This window comes from Podarcis muralis, chromosome 3 (assembly GCF_964188315.1).
Source record: "Podarcis muralis chromosome 3, rPodMur119.hap1.1, whole genome shotgun sequence".
Classification (NCBI taxonomy): domain Eukaryota; kingdom Metazoa; phylum Chordata; class Lepidosauria; order Squamata; family Lacertidae; genus Podarcis; species Podarcis muralis.
Window position 1 is genome coordinate 30,478,303 of NC_135657.1, and position 21,942 is coordinate 30,500,244.

General features: G+C 43.3%; 1 protein-coding gene across 1 annotated transcript in view; it reads left to right on the forward strand.

Annotated features, from left to right (window-relative positions):
• The window catches only part of DISP1 (dispatched RND transporter family member 1), an 83,637-nt gene extending 79,976 nt beyond the window's left edge, over nt 1–3,661 (forward strand). The window contains exon 8 of the mRNA XM_028724565.2: nt 440–3,661. Within this exon, the coding sequence (XP_028580398.2) occupies nt 440–3,349 (2,910 nt within the window). The 3' untranslated portion in view covers nt 3,350–3,661. The remainder of the gene's footprint in view (nt 1–439) is intronic.
• Nucleotides 3,662–21,942: the final 18,281 nt, after the last annotated feature.

The window sequence follows — 21,942 nt, forward strand, 5'->3', positions numbered from 1 at the left end:
TGCACTCACATTTGTATAAATGTAGCTACAGCAGCATGCTCAGTTGAGAATTCCCGGTGCCTGTATTTTCCTTTGCCTTCAGTATACAGAAAAAATATATATTTCTGATGGAGTATATTGACTTTTTTGGTATGTGTTCAAATGAATCTACGAGCAGTAAATTTAGTCTCCAAAGTATGTTACCTTTAAAATTACATCTCATTTGCTATCAAAACCACTGATTGCTTAGTATAAATTGCTCTTGCTAAATGTGCAGAAGGGAAGGACAGAGCTCAAAAGTGTGTGCAATTAGTGATCATAAAGAATTGGTTCCAAATCACTCAAATGCTTCTTGAGAAATCCCACAGTTGGAACTAATATTTTTAAGGATGGTTAAAATGGTGTTTGAGCTTTGCACTTCTGCTTCTTATTATAATTCTTTCTGTCTTTCTTTACGCAGATACGATCCCATGCTCAGTTTGGTGATCTCTGCCAGAGGACCACGGCTGCTTCGTGCTGCCCCAGCTGGACGCTAGGCAATTACATTGCCATTTTAAACAACAGATCATCCTGTCAAAAGCTTGTGGAGAAAGATGTTTCTCACACTCTGAAGCAGCTCCGTACATGTGCCAAATACTACTATAATGGGACCCTGGGACCAGATTGCTGGGATATGGCAGCCAGAAGGAAGGACCAACTCAAGTGTACAAATGTGCCTCGTAAATGTACAAAGTACAATGCTGTTTACCAGATTCTCCACTACCTAGTAGACAAAGATTTTCTAAGCCCAAAGACTACAGACTATGTCTTACCAGCTTTAAAGTACAGCATGCTCTTTTCACCTACTGAAAAAGGGGAGAGCATGATGAATATCTATCTGGATAACTTTGAGAACTGGAACTCTTCAGATGGAATAACCACCATCACAGGGATTGAGTTTGGAATAAAGCATAGTTTATTCCAAGATTACCTTTTAATGGATACCGTGTATCCTGCTATAGCCATTGTGATTGTTCTCTTAGTCATGTGCATATATACCAAGTCCATGTTTATCACACTGATGACTATGTTTGCAATAATTAGCTCCTTGATCGTTTCTTATTTTCTTTATCGGGTAGTATTTAATTTTGAATTTTTCCCCTTTATGAACCTCACTGCACTGATTATTCTCGTCGGTATTGGGGCGGATGATGCTTTCGTGTTGTGCGATGTGTGGAACTACACGAAATTTGACAAGTCTCAAGCTGCCACTTCGGAGACGGTGAGCATCACCCTGCAACATGCTGCCCTTTCCATGTTTGTCACCAGTTTTACCACCGCCGCTGCCTTCTATGCCAATTATGTCAGCAATATTACAGCAATCAGATGTTTTGGTGTTTATGCTGGCACCGCCATATTGGTGAACTATGTATTAATGGTAACCTGGTTACCTGCAGTTGTCGTGCTACACGAACGGTATCTACTCAATATATTTAGTTGCTTCAGAAAGCCTCAGGCAAGTGTGTACAATAACAAAAGCTGCTGGACAGTTCTGTGCCAAATGTTCCGCAAGGTTGCTTTCGCAGCCTCGGAAGCATCCCGGATATTTTTCGAGAAAGTGTTGCCACACATAGTTATCAGGTTTCGCTACATCTGGTTGGTCTGGTTCCTGGCCTTAACTGTTGGGGGAGCATATATCGTCTGTGTGAATCCAAAGATGAAGCTGCCGTCCCTGGAGCTCTCTGAGTTTCAAGTGTTCAGGTCTTCCCATCCTTTTGAACGCTATGACGCCGAGTACAAAAAGCTGTTCATGTTTGAACGTGTCCACCACGGAGAGGAGCTTCATATGCCAATCACTATTATCTGGGGGGTCTCTCCTGAGGATAACGGGGACCCCCTAAATCCCAAAAGCAAAGGGAAGCTGAAACTGGACAGCACTTTCAATATTGCAAGCCCAGACTCACAGCTCTGGATTCTGAAGTTTTGCCAGAGGCTGAGAAATCAGACCTTTTTCTACCAAACAGAAGAGCAGGACTTCACGAGCTGCTTCATTGAGACGTTTAAGCAGTGGATGGAAAATCAGGACTGTGATGAGCCGGCTCTCTATCCGTGCTGCAGTCACTGGAGCTTCCCCTATAAACAGGAGGTTTTTGAGCTATGCATCAAGAGGGCCATTATGGAACTTGAAAGAAGCACAGGGTACCATTTAGACAGCAAAACCCCGGGGCCTCGCTTTGACATCAACGATACCATCAGAGCAGTAGTACTGGAGTTCCAGAGCACCTACCTCTTCACCTTGGCTTACGAGAAGATGCATCAGTTCTACAAAGAGGTAGATACCTGGATTGCGGATGAGCTGAGCACTGCCCCTGAGGGTCTAAGCAGTGGCTGGTTTGTGAGCAACCTAGAGTTCTATGATCTCCAGGACAGTCTCTCTGATGGCACTTTGATTGCCATGGGTCTTTCCGTGGCTGTTGCGTTCAGCGTAATGCTGCTCACCACATGGAATATCATACTGAGCCTTTATGCAATAGTTTCGATAGCAGGAACCATTTTTGTCACAGTTGGATCGTTGGTCCTTCTTGGCTGGGAGCTAAATGTTTTGGAGTCTGTCACCATTTCTGTTGCTGTCGGCTTATCGGTAGACTTCGCGGTCCATTATGGCGTTGCTTACCGCTTAGCTCCCGATCCTGACCGAGAAGGGAAAGTAGTATTTTCCCTCAGCCGCATGGGTTCGGCAATTGCTATGGCTGCGCTGACCACATTTGTAGCCGGCGCCATGATGATGCCTTCCACCGTTCTGGCATATACTCAGCTCGGTACCTTCATGATGCTCATAATGTGCATTAGTTGGGGCTTTGCGACCTTCTTCTTCCAGTGCATGTGCCGTTGCCTTGGGCCCCAAGGTACTTTTGGTCAGATTCCTCTGCCGAAAAGGCTGCAGTGCAGCGCCTTTTCCCAGGCGTTGTCGGGGAACAAAGGAGACGGGGAACAAAACAAAGCTCAGCCTGCCAGTAAGTATCAGTTGGACTCTAGAGGTCAAAAAACGGGCATGGAACATGAGCATTACGAATTAGAGCCTTTGGCATGCCATGCCAACAACTGCAGCGCGTTAGAGAAGAGAACCTATGAAGAAACGCACATGTGCGCGGAGCTCTTAGATGGCAGGCTTGCAAATGAGCACGTCCTTCCCCAGTCAGCGTATAACAGCGAACTGAACGTAAGCAGCAAAAAGGAATTCAGGATAGGCATGTTGTCTTCTGGTGAGCAGGACACCACTTGCCAGCTCTTATGTCAAAACCAGCAGTGTAGTTGCTCAGTTGATTATAAGCATGTGAGCATGAAATGGAGCCCCCACTCATGCCAGCAGTTAAAATTTGGGGTCAAATGAAACTTCATGCTACCTCTCTTCTCCTTTGTCTGGGAATGTGCATAGCCAGAGTTCTGTAGTTCGCGCAACTGCTTTGCATCATTCTTTCGATAGTTATGTGACTACCGCCCCAGCAAGTTCTGCACTGTAACTGTCTACAAAGCAGGTTAAAATTGCCCCTGAAATATTTTTTCTCCACTTACAGCAACTGTTTCAATCCCAAAGTCTTCCAAATGCCAAGGAGAACTTGAGAACTCCTCCAAAGGAAGCAAGTTCTTCTCTGTTTATCTTCAAGGGTGTTGGTTCACTCTTGTTGTGAAATGGAGAAAAATGTATCTAATAATCAGAAGGGACTCTTGTGATAACTGCAGAGACAAATGGGTTGTAAGAGTCACTGAAGTAAATGGGAACGAAAACAGAACGTCAAAATCAAAGCAAAATCCACAAACTGAAACTGAGTGCCTCCAGAACTTACGACAAACTGCTTCAGGTGTGAGGGCTAACCAGAATAAATGGAAATATATAGAAAACAGTACTTCAACAAAGGCTGGTTTTGAGTTGTGGCCTGAAAATTCCTGGTATTGTAACAGAACCATAACAATAAAGTGCAATTCTGTTGAGTGTCATATGCCAAACAGTGAAGCCCATGTGCCTGCTGTTGTTAGCACACCCAGAACTTTCCAATGAAAGTTTGCTAATAAAAAAACCTATAATAAATCTTAAACTTGTTGGTTCTGTCTTTTTTTGTGGGGGGCTCTTTTCTCTTTTTAAAAGTAAGAATATTCCAGCCTGCCCAAGCTGTCAAACAAAAAGAAATTAAAGTTAACACTCTCGAATTAAATGCTTCCTTAAAAAGAAAGGTGTATGTGTGTTAGTTCTCTTAACTCATACAAGTTAATTAGGTATTGTTCTCAAGAATATGAAGCCATGTTTAATTTAGGGCTTGGTGGAAAAAACAGCAATGCATCCACACAAGCTGAAAAATAAAACATTACTTAATCACCTTTTGGCAAGAGAAGATAAGTCATTGAGGTTATAATTATGCTGCTGGTGGGTTCTTGCAGTGTGGTCTGCATAAGTGATGGAGGCTCCGCCTTCCCCAGAGGAATAAAGTCACAGCTGGCAGGGAAACAGGAAGGTCCCAAGCAGAGGAAAGAGACAGACAAGGTACTTGAAATGAGCAGAGAATCAATGTGTGGGAATGAAGGAAGCAGCAAGAAAAAGAGGAGAGAGCAAGAGAATGCATTACAGTTCCTAAACAACAGGTGGGAAAAACGTTTCCTGGTCTGCCAAGACACTCAGCAGTTTGCAAGTGGTGTGGGTGTAGGTGTGGAGTTTGTGAACCAATGTGCTGTATTATTCTTAGTATTCTCTTCTATTATCTATCTATTTACATTGGGTCAGCTAGAGACATCTCTTAAAGGATCAGGGAGGCTAATAAAACGACAAAATTCCCTTCACACAGATTGTCTCATCTGCTTTTAACATTGTAAAAATAATCTGCTTCTACCATATGTATCATGTTGCACGTTGACTTGGATCTAAAGAGATTACAGGTTTAAAATGGCACCAACACACATTAGCTATTGGCATGATGTCATAAATGAGATCTGTCAAAATTTATTGCTTGTATAACATTCACAAAGAAGACTGAACCTAATCAGAAGCACAAATTGTACAGACTCTAAATGTTACCAATCTGTTTCACAACTCGGGGAATAGTACCGTTGGGTAAATTAGTTCAAACAAATGCTTGAATTTTTATGTGCTTCTCACTTTACATTCCCCAAGAGTTCCAACCGAAAAAGCACTTTCCTCCTGCTCTTTTGGCATAAATGAATGTCATGGGCACCTATGTGAATAGCAATTAAAAATAGCCCGCTCTTCATGAGTTACACTCCCTCTGAAGGAGCAGGTATGCAACTTGGGGATACTCCTGGACCCACTGCTGTTGCTTGAGGCTCAGGTGGCTTTGGTGTGACACAAAGTGCCTTCGATCAGCTTCGGCTCATGTCCCAGCTACACCCCTATCTGGACACAGGTATCCTAAGTTCTATCGTCTATGCTCTGGTAACCTCTAGGTTAGATTACTGCAACACATCATATGTAGGGCTGCCTCTGAAGACTGTTCAGAAACTTCAGCTGGTGCAGAATTCAGTAGCCAGGTTGCTCTCTGGGGCTGGATGCTTTGAGCACATAGTGCAAATCTATATTGTGGCCAGTTATTCCATAAAATCAAGATACCAAACATCATGGAGAAATTACCAGGTTGCAAATATCCTATAGTCTTGTTTGGAGAATTCAGGAAGAATTCATTATTTGCTACATTCCAGTCTTGCTATTTTCCCTTGCAAAATTGATCTAAATTCATGATTATCATTGCTCTCTTCTGGAGTGCACAGTGCATGTGTGCCTCCATTGCTGCTTCATCACCAGCACAACGACAGTCCATATCTGTTTTCCCATTGTTTTCTACAGGGGAAGGAGACAAGGAGTAGGATGTTTGCCCCACTTGGCTACATCCCAAAGAGAAAAAGTGCTGCTACTTCTTTTTCACCTTCCTCCTTCCCGTGCCCATCCCCAGGCCATCTGACTATTTTATGTGGTTGAACTGTCAAATGATATTGTGTGAGGAGCCTAGGTGGGGTACCCTCCACCCAAAAGATATATCAATAAGGACAGCATCACTAGAATGGGATGGAATGGAGTATCCTGGAAAGGGATGTGGTCCACTGGCAGGCACCCTGAACAGGAGCACACCACACAACAGCATTTAAAGAGGACTACCAATATATTGAACTGTGCCTGAAATAGAAAGCCGTTACAAGTGTTGCCGTAAATACAACTCTCCTGTTATACAGATTTCTTCCAGTATGTCAGCAAGGTAGAAAGGCACAATTGGAAACTAAATCCTGTCACTTGTTTGAGATCCTTATTACCCATAGCTATCCTAAAAAATATATAATTGTGGCTTGCCTATTGTTGCTTGCTTTAATACCCAGAGAGTCTTTATTTAGAAGGTTTAAAATAAAATAATAATAATAATAATAATAATAATAATAATAATAATAATAATAAAATTATTTATACCCTGCCCTCCCCAGCCAAGACCGGGCTCAGGGCAGCTAACACCAGGTATAAAAACAATTGATTGAAATACAATTTAAAACCAAGATTAAAATACAACATTAAAATGCAGCCTCATTTCAGTAGGAACTCAAAAAACTTTTTACTCTCTCTCTGAAAGCGCTAAAATACTACAGTAAATCAGGGCCAAATCAAAGCCATGAGAGTTGACACAAAAACAAATGCTAAGAAGAGAAGAAGAAGAAGAGTTTGGATTTGATATCCCGCCTTTCACTCCCTTTAAGGAGTCTCAAAACAGCTAACATTCTCCTTTCCCTTCCTCCCCCACAACAAACACTCTGAGGTGAGTGGGGCTGAGAGACTTCAGAGAAGTGTGACTGGCCCAAGGTCACCCAGCAGCTGCATGTGGAGGAGTGGAGACGTGAACCCGGTTCCCCAGGTTATGAGACTACCATTCTTAACCACTACACCACACTGGCTCTCTAAAACATGGAGAGGCTGCCTAAATAACATTATTGGCCACCTGTTTAAAAAGGGCAGGCTCATGGTTCCAGAATCTTAGAGCCAGTCCTGAAAAAGATGGTTCAGCAGTGTTCTCCAGCCTGGGACCAGTGAAAGGTTCTCAGTATGAGAGGGCATCCCTGGTCCAGACCATGAAGGCCTTTAAAGGTAAGCATCACCACAGCCCAGAAACAAATCGGCAACAAGTGACGTCTGTGCACATCGTTCCTTTGGCTCACATAAAAAAACTATTTTTGCCTCTGCATTCTGAACTAATTGCAATTTATGAACAACCTTCTAGGGCAGCCCCCTATAGAGCACATTAGTGCAATTAAACAATTACCTGGACATGTGTCACAGTGTTCAAGAACAACTTTCTCTTAACTGAACATGTTGCATTAAATTCAATGTGGTGGTAAACCAGTTATCTCCAGCCTTTCACTGGACTTAACCATCCAGGGGTCCTTTACTTTTTATCTATCTTCGAAGTACAAAAGGTGTTTTTCAGCCTTGGGTCAGTGTGTGTGTGTGTGTGGTGTGTGTGTGTGTGAGAGAGAGAGAGAGAGAGAGAGAGCAGGTACTTTAAGAATTCTGTTGTGAAAATCTCATAATTTTGCTCACCTCTTTAAGCAGAACTGAGCACTGAGTGGGATCTCTGTTGGCCGGCATCTGTAGTCACTAATTTAACTTCCTTAGTGAAGTGACTGACAATCATTTTCTGCAAAGGAAAAGGCAAGTCACACATTGCTGGTTCATATCTCACTAGTGTTTATTTTTGTTCTTTTAAAAGACTAGCCCCAAGCAATGTAAGTGAAGAGTTTAGAAGAGTAGCTGTGTTAGGGCCAAATTACATGTGTTATTAGTCATGTGTTTAAACAAGTGTGCTTAACCTTTCAGAGGAAAAGCAACCTCAGGGCCCCAATCCACGACTGATCTCACACTGTTATTGTTTTTCACTGAAAAGTGCTTACGTCTTCCCTTTTCATTTAGTTTCTGTCTACTCCAAAATAAAGTAAGGCAAGCAATGCCACATTTTATTAATTTATTTTGGAACTGAAAGAAATTGAATATGCAGCCAGCTTATTCATGGGCATAACCATGCCTGCTCTTCTCACCTTTGGAGTTCAGATTTCACTATTTTGCAACATAAAATAGCCAAACCTTTGACAGACAAATTTTTTTAGTAGTGAGCAGCCATATTGAGGAGAGCTGGTTTAAAAAGCCATTAAAATAAAAAACAACTGAACACTCTTACAACATAAATGCATGAGGAGAAGGTAGAGAGGAGAATGGAGAACACTATTTACCACCTATAATCAAAATGGTTTAAAAAGTTTAATTTTATTATCTTTTTATATCCATTTAAACACATTCAGGATTGAAATCAGAACAGAAAAGCGAAGTAGCAGGCAAAATCCATCTCAAGTGTTTCCATTTGAGCTCCTAAAGCTAGTACTGCAGAGAGCACTAACATGGGGGCTCTCCAGTCCCAGACCAATCTTTGATCAGGATAGAAAGTGAAGTGAGACTCAGTGTGAGCTAAAAACAACAACAAAATGACAAAGGAATTGGGATTTTTGTTCTGCTCAGAGGAGAACCCAGTACAGGTTAAGTCTGGTGACAGGATCTAGGATGAAGTTCACAGTACCTGATAAAGGGCGGGGGGTTACACTTGTTTCATAGTACCAGCTACTAAGCACCTTCTATGAAATATACGGCATATCCCAGTGGCTTAATACACCACCTAAAACATTTAGTTTATGGACATCAAACTACAGAAAACGGTCAGTTGCACTCCCGTTATTAAACACTTCATTACCCTGTCACAGCTGAAATAAAAGCATTCTAAATTTAGTTCTGTGATTCTATGTAGAACTTAAAATAAAACAAAGGGGGATGTAGCCAAATGTTTGTTTACTTTCTTCTCTTTCCAGTATCCTCCATCCCCAGTCCAGTTCTGAACTCATCGCGGGACATCTGGCATAGACTCTAACTTGCGCTTGATTAAATTAGAATGGGGATGTTCCCTTGAAAATACATTTGGAGCACACTGCTTTCTGCCAGATGGAAATGGAGCAGTCAGTCCAAGAAAAATCTGTGTGTGAAATTGAACAGGACTATGGCTTTAATATTTGGATGGGGAGAAGGGATTTATCTAGTTACAGAGAGCTGATTAAAGATGGAACAATGATTCAATTTTCAGTGGTCAAGGAAGCAGTACAAAATGTTAAAATACACTGGTATAAGTCTGAAATATAATATTCACGTTTATAATGGAGAATGTGGCAATGAGAGAACTGAATCAGAAAACTTAAAGAAAGGCAAACTTCAATGGTCTAAGACAGTGGTTCCCTAATGGGTGTCGGGGGTCCGCAGAACATACCCAGGGGGTCCGTAGCACCATCCCCTGCCAGGGGACTCACTTATCTTGTTAAGTGTACAGTGAAAGATTTTGACAGATCAGCCTCTGCTCCTGACCAATGCCTGCTTGCTAGCCAGGGGGAAAAACTTGTGAAAGAGTTGTTGGGTGGCAAGTGAGCTAGGATTGAGAAAAAACCTCTGACAGTTTCTTAGGGCTCTTGCATTTGGGGCGGGGAGCAAATGGCTTGCTCCACAGGGTGAGTTCACATGCCTATATTTTTAAAAAGTAAGGGTTCTCTTCCCCTTGTTCTCTACTTTTTAACTGCAAAGAAGCTCTAATTGCTTTCAAGGAGTACAGTGGTGCCCCGCAAGACGAACGCCTCGTAAGACGGAAAACCCGCTAGACGAAAGGGTTTTCCATTTTGGAGGCGCTTCGCAAAACGAATTTCCCTATGGGCTTCCTTCGCAAGACGAAAGCCCATAGGGAAATCTCCGGGACAGCGGGGAAGCGCAGCGCATCTTCCCCACTGTCCTCAGACCTCCTCCGAAGGCTGGCGGCGGGCGGAGAGACCTCCTCCCGACGCCAGCCTTCGTTTGTCCGCTATCCCGGACGGCTTTTGAAGGCAGGCGGGGGGGAGCAAAGACTTTCGCCCCCCGCCGGCCTTCAGAGGTCCAGGACCTCTTCTGAAGGCCGGCGGGGGCGAAGGTCTATGCTCCCCCCCGCCTGCCTTCCCGGGAGAGCGGAGAAACGCAGCGTGTTTCTCCGCTGTCCTGGACCTCTTCTGAAGGCTGGCGGGGGGCAAAAGTCTTTGTCCCCCCTGCCTGCCTTCCCGGGGGCTTTTAAATCGCCCCGGGACAGCGGAGAAGTCCCCCGCTGTCCCGGGGCTTTTTAAAATGCTGGCGGGCGGCAGCGGAGGCTTCGCTCCCGCCCGCCAGCATTTTAAGATCGCCCCGGACAGCGGAGAAGTCCCCCGCTGTCCCGGGGTTTTTTAAAATGCTGGGGGTGGGAAGAAAAGCCCTTGGTCCCCCCCCTGCCTTCAGAAGAGGTTGGGGGACAGACTGTCCCCGGACCTGGTCTGAAGTCGGTTTCCATAGGAACGCATTAATTGATTTTCAATGCATTCCTATGGGAAACCGTGCTTCGCAAGAAGAAAAAACTTGCGGAACAAATTAATTTCATCTTGCGAGGCACCACTGTATCAGGTTTAGAGTACCCTCCCACTGCTTGTGAGTAGGGTTTTCAGTGAATCTTGCCTTTTGAGTTTGGGATTCATGTCTCAGCTTGGAAGTCCAACAGGGAAAATCGTTAAGCAAATGGCCACCCTCTGATGATTTAGTTTACTGCAAAAGGCAGCCTGTGTAGATTTTGTTTTCTTGTTTTCTGTGTGAAGCTATGTGGCTACATTTGGGGGTGGGAGGAAACAGATGTACGGCAGAATCCTAATAAATTAAAAAGTTGGTAGTTCCTATTGGGTAATCAGCAAGAATAAAAACCTCACTCCAAATAAGTACTGTATTTAACTAATTAATCTCTTTAAGCCAGGGATGAAACTTGGGCACAGAAGGACTGTATTATTATAAATTACTACTACTATTACCAAAATTATATAATTCCAGCTGTTTTCTACTCGGTCTTCACCAATACTTTATCAAGCCCTCACCAAGCCTTCACCTGTGTCTTGAAGGTGCAAGATCCCTCAGCAAAACCATATGCTGCAAAGCTTTGCTAAAATGTACCATCTCAGATTACAAGTAAGGAATAGCATGTTTGAATACTCTCTCATATAAAAAGCCTTCTGCATATAGAACACTTGCAAGCTAGGGACGCAGTTTCTTTTTTTTATTCAGTTGTAGAGGAGCAATGAAGACAAGTTTTTCCTACTGTCTGGGGATAAGTAGAGCTCAGCAGTAGAGCATCTGTTTTGCACATGCCCTGGCATCCCTATCTGAAATCCTGGAGAACTATTTACTGCCAGTCACTGTAGAGACAACGCTGAGCCAAATGGATCAGTGGTCTGACTCAATGTTTTCCCCCTCACAGATTCAAAATTTCATGCGATCAGTTGAACAACTTTGCATGGTTGTGTATGGTAGCCTACTTAGCAGATGTGGTCACATACTTGAGCTCTCTCAACACAAGCCTTCAAGGTAATGATGTGAATATTTTTTATGTTGAAGATAAGATTGAGGCAGTGATTTAAAAAATGGTGGTTATGGGCAAGCTGAGTAGAAGGTGGCAGCCTCACTAACATCCCAACACTGGAGACATTTCTGGGGGCCACTGACAAAGAATTGATACCAGAAGTAAAACATTACATCACTGAATACCTGCGTGATTTAGTGACTAGCTTCAGAGATTACTTCCCGGCACCAAATCCTGAAAACTCATGGGTAAGGAATCCTTTTGAATGTGGTGATGTACAACTAACAACTATCTGTGGAAGAGCAAGATGTACCTGTTGACGTGACTTGTGAGGGTTCATTGAAATCATTTTTCAAAGAATGTAGACTGGACCAATTCTGGGCAGAGGTTTTTGCTGAAAAAGCTTTGAAATGCCTAGTTCCTTTTTGTTCCACATATCATTGTGAAAACACATTGTCAACATTTTGTTATATGAAGAACAAGCATAGAAAATGACTTACTGTTGAACCAGACTGGAGAATAAAAGTAGGAAATATTGAACCGGATGTGGAAGGGACAAAAAGAGGCATGGTTTTTCCCATCACATTTAGGTTGAGTGTGTTTTAACATTTTGTTGTGAGCCACCCAGAGTGGCTCCCAGCCAGATGAGTGGCATATATTTAGGTTTAGTAGCTGCTGGACATGTCCTAATTTGTTCACTTGTACTATGCGTTAATGGGGATGTGGGTGGCACTGTGGGTTAAACCACAGAGCCTAGAACTTGCTAATCAGAAGGTCGGCAGTTCAAATCCCTGTGACGGGGTGAGCTCCCGTTGCTTGGTCCCTGCTCCTGCCAACCTAGCAGTTTGAAAGCATGTCAAAGTGCAAGTAGATAAATAGGTACCACTCCGGCGGGAAGGTAAACGGCGTTTCCGTGCACTGCTCTGGTTCTCCAGAAGCGGCTTAGTCATGCTGGCCACATGACCCGGAAGCTGTACGCCGGCTCCCTTGGCCAATAAAGCGAGATGAGCGCCGCAACCCCAGAGTCGTCCGCGACTGGACCTAATGGTCAGGGGTGCCTTTACCTTTACTATGCGTTAATAACATTTAATTTGTCCCCTCACCCAACTAAATCTTTGCATTTTGTGTAGTAATATCACAAATTCTATGGTCCTAAAATTTCGCTTATTGGGGGTTACCTCACATTTCCTTTTAAAAAAATGCTTTGCACAGGTAACTACCATAGAGTTATAAAATTGTCTTTGCTTTCCAGAAAGGACAACTCATCTCACTTTATTTTAAATTCAGAGGAGAAAATAAATAGAAAAAAAACTGAAACTGGGAGGAGAGAAATGCATTAACTTTTTTTTTTCTTTTCCTTCTTCCTTTTTTACCATAAAATGACTCATGGGTCTGAAGACAGCTGCTTTAAACAATGAGAATCTTATGTGTTTGGGCAGTTTTGGACAGGACTTATGATTGTTATTCACATCTGCTTACTTTCAAATATACTCTGCATTTCAACAGTCACTGTAAATATCACTTGCTATTTTATTGCAGAGTGGATACAAAAAGTATTCTTTTATGGTTGGTTTACAGTGCCATGCAAGTGCTTTCTGAGCCTATTTAATCACTTATCTCTGTGATGATGATCTTACGTAGCTCTATCCTTTTGCTTAGAAATTGACCTGATCCTGGGATCTGCAGCAACATTGCCCAGGCACTTTACTGCACCCAGTGAGTGTCGTGAGACATCTTCTTTTACATTAGCATACAGGAACAAGCATTGAAGTTCTTATTTCACGTGTCACCTTGACTGAGAGTTGTAGAGAACCAACTGTAGGGCCGCCCCTACCATTAGGCCGAGTGAAGCAGCTGGCTCAGGTGGAAAATGGGAAGGGCAATGGTGGCAATCCACTCGCCTCTCCTGAGACTTCCAGCTCTTCCCCACTGTTAGAAGACTGTGTCCCATGTAGCCTTGTCCTGCACCTCTCAAATAGCCTGCTGGACTGGAGGACGGGGTCCCAAAGTAAGATTCAACAGCCAGCCTAATCTTGACATTATTGACAATAGGCAGGTGCCCTCAATATATTATTTTAGACACCTGCTGCAAAATTATCAAGCCTATCCAGACACATGATTTAGTTACTTGTGTTAGTTTTAAGTTTTATTGTTTATATCTTTAGTTTTTAATGATGGTGGTTGTGGGTATAGTTGCATTGAATTGATTTATGGCTTTAAGCCATGTTTTATCTATATTTTTTAGCTGTAAACCACTTGGAGAGCTATTGTCATTTTCTTAATAAGTGGTTTTCTAAGTAGATAAAATACTGTACAATAGAAAGCATGGAGGGGAAGGCGGGAAGTCCTGAGATTTTGAGAAATCTCAAAATATGGATATGCAATTTGGATTGTTAAAAACTAATATTTGTAAAAACCAAAACCATTATACAATGCTAAGTAAATGAAATAAAATAAATAGCCTGATTTTTGTATGTGGAAGGGTATCCTTTGTCTCAGGGAGCAAAATGTCCTGGGCTGGCCTTGAGCAGCTGTAGGCAAAATCTAATTTCTTTCCTGTGCATGCTCTCAAGATGACTTCCTTTGTACATTGGGAATGATGATCCACTGTCATTTTTCCTTTCTGGAAAGCAAAGGCAATTAAATAATGATAATAATTAATCATGTGCACAGTGAAAGTAGGCCAAAGAACCGCAGAAATGGCTTACAAGGGTCCCACATCTGCTGGTGAGCAGATGTCCCTACCTAGTCTCTTTTCCTGATGCCTTGCCAAGGAGCCCAAGATTCCTTTCAATTCCTCTTCTGTGTAGCCTATTCATGCCATTACAATCACCTGCTTTTCATTAAATCAAATAATGATGGTAAAGTGAATGAGTGGCTTTTCTCCTTACCTCCCCCCGCTTTCTCTTTTTCCTCCCTCCTTTTTTCCTTTCTTTCTTTCTCCTCTGGGTGAAGGGAAGCCATCTGCACATAATAAACAGTTTCCTTATCCTTTCTTGGGAGGGAACTAATTATTTATATTTTAAGAGACTTGACTCTAGGAATAGCTATGTAGGCACAGATCACAAATCCTCTATAAAAGTTGGAAAATTCAAAAAGCCAAGCCTTGGCATCTATAAAAGTTATCAGAAAAGATTTGGGGTAAATTCAATCGTTTTGAACGAGCGTATCTTGCCAAAGGGGGGGGGGGGACGGACGTCTTAATGAAGACAATCTCTCAAGTGTTACTTGGTTGATCTCATTGTTTGCAGAGAAAAATCGAGGCATGGGGTTTGAAGTAGGATATTTTAATGGCAAGATATATAAGCCCTGAAGCCAGAATTTGAGACAGCGCAGTGGGCGACCTGGACAGCTTGGATCTACAGCCTTCAATTATTAGACCAATAAAAAGCAAAAGAGCTGTGCCCCAGAGCCCAAGTGCTTGTCAAAATATACTGGTGAAGTTTAGTTTAACACTTTTTTTTAAATTCCTCCAATTCCAGTTTTCTTAAAAAGCATCTCAGGGTATGAACTCTGAGCCTTAGGCCAGCCATCTTACTTTGGCCCACACCCCTTTACAATATGGGAATAACAGCTGCCTGCCTTTAAGATGTAAGTTGATTGTGTTTAGGTCCCACTGAAATGAATGGGAAAAGGTAGTCACAGCTAAGAGAAGACCCACTGGTTTCAGTTGAAACTAAGTTCAACTGACCGATGCTCTTGTGAGGATTCCTGAGGTGATGGTTGAAATCCAAAAGCCATGGTGAAAACTGGCCAAGTATGTGTGCTTTGTGTCTTTGGCTTCACTGTTTTTGAAACATCAGTATGTTCTAAATTGCTACATAACTGCCGAATTGTTTTATGGTGTTTTCTAAAGTAAAACATATTTACTTGAAGTTTGGGGCTTAAATAGGGACATTCATGATGTGCTTTTTTCATCCAGAGGTAAAGAACCGTAGCAGGCTTTCACACATTAGGATGGTTTAAAAGAAAGAATAAACTACTTAAAATGTAAACACAAGCAAAATATCATGAACTAAAAGGCTGGGGTTTTTTGGTGCTGAAAATGTAGTTTGGATATGCAGTTTGGATGCCACCACAGAAAAGGCCCTCTTTCTGGAAGCCACCTGTTTGACCTCAGAAGGCAAAGGCACTTGCAGGAGCTCTTACCATGAAGATCTTAATATACAGGTAGATGGAGACTCTTTGAGTACATTTAAGGCTGTGATTAAAATGCTAAGCTCTGTTTAGTCTGAGTGAAGGCAATGAATACAGGCTGTGGGGAAAACAGAGAATTCATATTCTGAATCAACTGAAAATTTAAAGAAACAGTCATGTTGACGAAAGTCATTCTCACAAGTGATGCTTATTTTCTGCATGTGTAATTTTGAAGGCAAAACAGGCATTGCCTAGAAAGTAAACTTGCTTAAATTCTTAATGTATTTATTTCACAACATTTATATACCACTTGATTATACAGTGGTACCTCGGGTTAAGTACTTAATTCATTCTAGAGGTCCGTTCTTAACCTGAAACTGTTCTTAACCTGAAGCACCACTTTAGCTAATGGGGCCTTCCGCTGCCTCCGCGCCACCGGAGCACAATTTCTGTTCTCATCCTGAAGCAAAGTTCTTAACCCGAGGTACTATTTCTGGGTGAGCGGAGTCTGTAACCTGAAGCATATGTAACCTGAAGCATATGTAACCCGAGGTACTGCTGTAATAAAATCTCAAAATGGTTTACAAAAATGATGGAGTAGTTTACAAAAAGAATAAAATTGGGCCCACTTTCAGCAACCATCCATGATCAGCATTCCCAAGTGTTGCATTCCAAATGAAAATGTGTTTTTAAGTATTAATTCTAAATCATCTTTGGCAGAAGCAGCCAACCTTGGTACATTAGTCTAAAATACAAGAATATTCTTTGAAAGCAGTGATGTCAAAAACAAAACCTTAATCCAAAAGAGCACGATTGTCAAAGTTCAGGACACAGGATGTCCTGAACTGTTGATCACCTATAGGTAACTCCAAGGTGAAAGGGTTACTTGTAGGCTAGTTTAAGGAAGCTTGTGTTGTTTTTGCCGGCCTGTAACAGGATGATTGCTGTGACCTGTATTTGAACTGAGCCTGGTCCCTTTAAGAATTGTGTTAGGACATGCCAGTGAAAAACTGTTGCCTGGGAAATTGTGGATGCTCTGAAGATCTTGCGAGAACATATACTGCTTACTTTCCAGTGTATGCATTGTATAAGTGTCCTAGAATTTGATTGGTGTGCACAGAATTTGTACCTAATACAGTGGTACCTCGGGTTACAGACGCTTCAGGTTACAGACGCTTCAGGTTACAGACTCCGCTAACCCAGAAATAGTACCTTGGGTTAAGAACTTTGCTTCAGGATGAGAACAGAAATTGTGCTCCGGCAGCACAGTGGCAGTGGGAGGCCCCATTAGCTAAAGTGGTATCTCGGGTTAAGAACAGTTTCAGGTTAACAACAGACCTCCAGAACGAATTAAGTTCTTAACCCAAAGTACTACTGTACACGAGATGCCTTTTTGATGTGGCACTAAAATTTACGAATCAGATCTTGCCAATTTGCTTGAAGTTTTCAGAAGCATTAACATTTGTTCAGAAGCATTAACATTTAAAACTGTTCGCCCATGTTTCGCTCTGGCCGTGCGGAAGGAGGCTCTCAACATGAATGTCAGCTGTCCCAGTGAACACATTGGCACTGAAGACTTTCCACTGGATTGTTAACTTACTTAGAACTCTATCCCCACTATATAGCTCCTAGATGCTCTCCAAGCAGCTTACAAAAAGTTATCGCAATACAATTGCAGTGAAATGTAATACTGGACAGAGGAGTAACACTGTGTCCATATGGCATACAGGCAGCTTTTCCCATTCTCATCCTTGGTCTTTGGGGAAGGATCATAGCTCAGTGGCAGACCATCAGCTTTGCATACAGAAGGTCCCAGGTTCTATCCCTGGCACTGCCAGATGTCACGAACTGGTTGGGCACAGAGGAACGGTGTGAGGAGCCCCCAAGGGAAGAAGGCTCAGAGTCCTGGGGTTGGTGGTGGGACAACAATGAGTGGTCTGAAGGAGTGAGGCGGAGGTGTCAAAAACTGAAATATACTCGGAGTCAACATTATTTACACAATGGGCCCCACGTGATTGGCTAATTCTTGGATTCACCTGTAGGCCCATCAGGTTGCGGATTCACTTCCACCTGGAGCTGGATTGGGTGGCTCCTGTGGACCAGTCAGACTGCTGCATTCTGGACCCTATTGTTCTAGGACCAGACTGCTGCATTCTGAATCCTATTGTTCTAGGACCAATTAGAATACTGCCTTTTGGATCCTATTCAACTCAGTACATAACAAAAGCTGAAGAGGTAACAGGGCTGAATGAGCAGGAAGAGTCTGTGGCAGAGAGCAGTCCAGAATCAAAGGCAGAAGCTGAAGCAGGAGAGGAGGAGGAGGATGGCCAAGAGGCAGAGATGAATCTGGCTGGTGAAGAGGCACGGGTGTCTCCCCCTCCTGCTGCAACAAGTTCCCCTCTCTCCTTGCCTCCCAGAATTGGGAGAGGCATGAAGAGGGCAGAGGAGCAGGCACAGTCTCAGATTGCTTGGCAAAAACCCTGGAAAGGAGGGAACTTAGGCAGCTGTGGGAAAGCGGGGACCTTCAGCCTCCGCAATTGCTTCAGACCTGCCAGAGATGAGTTGCTGTGCTCATTAGACCGGCCACTCCTGTACTGTTTGGATTTTTGCTAATAAAGAGTTAATTCCAAATTGCTCAGTATAATTTACTGCTGGCTTGATCCTGTCGCCAGGTCGGACTGGGAAAGAGAAACCCCTGGAAGCTCCTGCCAGTCAGTGTAGGCAGAGCAGAATGAGTGGACCCAATTGTCTGTCTCACTATAAGGCAGCTTCCTATGTCCCTCCCCTCAGTGACCTCCTTTAGCTCCTGCCTAGTAGGCAGCAGAGCCACTGAAAACCTCTGAGGCAAGGGAGGAGGGCCCAGCGACAAGACCTTGCTCAGCTAATGACAGAAGAAAGTGTTGCCAGGCTGCCTCACCCACCGTGATCCTCTGAGAAGGGGAATTGGGCGGAGTAGCTGGAATGTGCTCTGCCTATGATGGAAGCAAGTCTTCTGTAATGGAGTGATCCACATGCCAAGTAGCAGCTTTCCAGCAGGATGGCCTTTGCAGAGCTTCTGTCATGTGGCAGCATTTTCATGTGACAGTCGTAGTGTTTGAATTGACCCGCCGTTCTCCGCATGTCCTGTCTGCTGCCCCTAGCAACAGAAGCCAGCATGGTCAAGAGGTGCTATCAAACTTCAAAAGAATCTCCCCGGTTTGTTTTAATCTTCAGCTTCCTTCCTGTATTTTTACCAACACTTTGTTGAAACGGTAGGCATGCCTTTGTTCTGATTTAGGCTTTTGATTAACAGGATATGCTTGTTGCTAAGGGATCTTTCTGCCTTGAGACAAGATGAATAATTATTTTTACAAGATGAATAATTATTTTTATTTTTGGTCCAATTGGCATGCATCAATTCAAGGTGTTTCCAGTTTCCTTAGACAGTGGGCTGCCACAAAGTGATCCATCTACAAACTGAACCCTGTGATCGTTGGCAAGGAGAGGTTGATGATCTACTTAAAGCTTTCAGACCTGAATTCTCTTCATGTCTTCTTTCGAAAGAAATGCAACATTCCTTGCAAAGGGGACAAGTGATTCACACATCACAGCCTGACATTTTGCGGTCAGGGTCATCTTTTTCTTTCTTTCCCCGACAGGCATCAAGGATTTCATAATTTGTGTGAAATCCTCCCCAGGCCTGTGTAATATCAGTTCCCTGTGAAAAAATATTTGTTCCTGAAACACTTGCATGAGGGTCCATTTTAGGACTTGGCAACTGAGGAGGGGAGGAGCGAATGGACCATGAAATGCGCAATCTATTGCCATGAAAAAGAATACAGCCCTAATTGCACAGAAATGAAGCTTCTCCTCCTTTCCCTTGGGGGGGGAAAGTTAAGGTTCCAGCCTAATGGATATTGCAGCAATTTATTTTCCTGACATTTGGTCTGAATTCTTCCTTTCCTTGCTGTCCTTTGGCTTCTCTGCTCGCTCCACCAAGTGTTATTTGCACTCTGAATCCCCTTAAGAGTGTGTTTATCATCGCCGCACCTCATTACACAGAACGAAGCTTTTAGCGCTCTCCTTCCCCTTAGCTGGCAGCAGCTGCTCTTGTCCGTCATGGCACCTTCCTGGTTCACATTCCAAAATGCTCACGCCACTGCCTTGCCCCCGAAGTGCTTGCCAAAGGGGAGGGAGGCTGACAGGGCCTGCAATTTTGATGGCATCCCAGCTGAATGCAGCTCTTTGTTTCTTTCGTTAACAACAACAGGGAGTTCAAATACATCTCGATGGGAATCGGTTGACTTGGTCAACACCTCTGGCGGAGCCTGCGCCATCATCACAGAGGCTATTCTGATTACACGAACATTTTAATTTCTTCCCTTGTTGCATGTAACGAACGATACACCCTTTCCTGGTTCAACATGAAGCAGAGGAACCAGTGTGAATTCCAGATGGATGCTACAGCTTTCGTACTTGCTCTGGTTCCACACTGTTATGATTTAGGATTAAGAGAACAGAGATCGATATCAGATGTTTCTCATGACCTACCTCCCTGCCTGCCTGCCTGCCTGTTTGCACTTTTTGCTTGCTGTGGATCTCCTCTCCCTTGGAAATTCAGAAACCAAAAAACTGGAGGCCCTTTGTGGTTTGGGGGAGAAGGGGCTGGGCTTTGCTTTAAGGGTTTGGGGCTTTTTTGTAACGGGTATTTGTAGGGTGGAGAGGAAAGGTTTGAGGCTCAGAAGCTACACTTATAACCAGCTTTGTGTTCTCTCTAGTGCAGGGCTTCCCAAAGTAGTTGAAACTGACCCCACCACAAGTCAGTGGGACTGCCCAGAGGGTGACTAAGGATTGAAACAGAGTCAAAAGTGGCAGAAAAGGAGTTCATGAGGCACAGTGTGAAAAAATTACTTAAGAGCTATGGACCTCAGAAATAAAGGGTATATAAAAAGTGCGCCTCCAGTGAGGAACCTCCCTATTTAATAAGATGATATCATAATGCAACAGTATTCTCAGACCGTGCTGCTTTCTTGCTTTTAAAAAATACTGTATTCAGGTGCACTATTTTTGTTTACAGTGGCAAAAAATAATTCCAATACTCCTCTTAAATATAGCTATGTCTTGACTTGATTTCATTTACATTTCTAAGAACTTGGGTTGGAGTCAATGATAACTTTATAAGCTCATAGAGGGGTTAATGAACTCAGAAATTTGGGACACCCTGCTCTGGCGAGTGCTTGGTGAAGGACTGTGTCAGATGAAGGCTTGCATCCTCCTTTGCAAGCCTATTTACTCTTTGAGTAGCAAGAATGGACTGAACCCCTGTAAGCAGCGCATTTGGTTTCATTTGCCAGTGGCTTGCAGAGGATGGAAGAGCGAAGGGGAACCTGAGAACACACTCCAGACTTCCTCACAAGTCCAAACCATTAATGGGTAACTCCTGTGAGCTGAAGTCCACTTCTCAAGGGCTGATGCATCTTTCTCGAGAATAACTTCATAACAAACATGTTTCGGTGCATCCTCCACCTGTTCTATTACTAGTGTGATCAAATTAATGGCCTGCCTAAGCTTAATGCTCTGAATCTCTTGCTGTGTTTTTTTCCACTTAAAAAAACGGGAGATTCATCCAATCAGATATGAGAGTTAGCAAAGCTGCTATCAATGTCTCTTTCCAAGGGAGGTGTAAATCCTCTTTCTGTATGTAGTGTAATCATATTATATTCTCCGATGGCAGAGTATGGATTCCTTCTGGCCCTCAGCTGGGGATCAGCTTAAATCTTTTGAGTTCCAACAATGCGGAGCTATCCTAATACTTATCCCATCTAGTGTAATGCCAGATGCTGCTGCTCTTTATAGAGGCTGTCTAATCCGGCTTTGTATTCTTCGAGCTGCCTCTGCAAAGGCGAAATACGGGAGGAGAACAAGCCAGAGATGCAGTTGTGGTGCTGGATGAGCACAGTGTTTTGTCAATTTGTGTGCTAGCAGTTGCGGGTTTTCCCTTCTTCAGGGTTTTGCTTCCTTTCGCCTGCAGCCTCTCCGAAGATCTGGCATCAGCCTCTCATATTTTTGTGTGTTCCTAATAATAATAGTGTTGTGGAGAAGTTGGGGCCTCCCCGCTGCAAAATATTGACACGACCTCAGGAAATTACATGCGCCGCTGCCAAAGCAAAGTTGTGCTCAATCAAAACACAGATCAAACAACTCCAGTTCAAGTGAGGTAGGAAGTCGAAGTCTTCCCCCAAACCATTGTGGTTTAGGAATTCCTTCTGCGTGCTTGCCAAAACCCAAATTTGTCTGAAAAAGCTATTCAGCGAGTGCAGCAAATTCCGTACAGGATCTTTAGAGCTCCATTGTGATGTTCTTAGAGTGCGGCTGAAAAGACTGCCACTGTTTTTTGGTGTTCCCT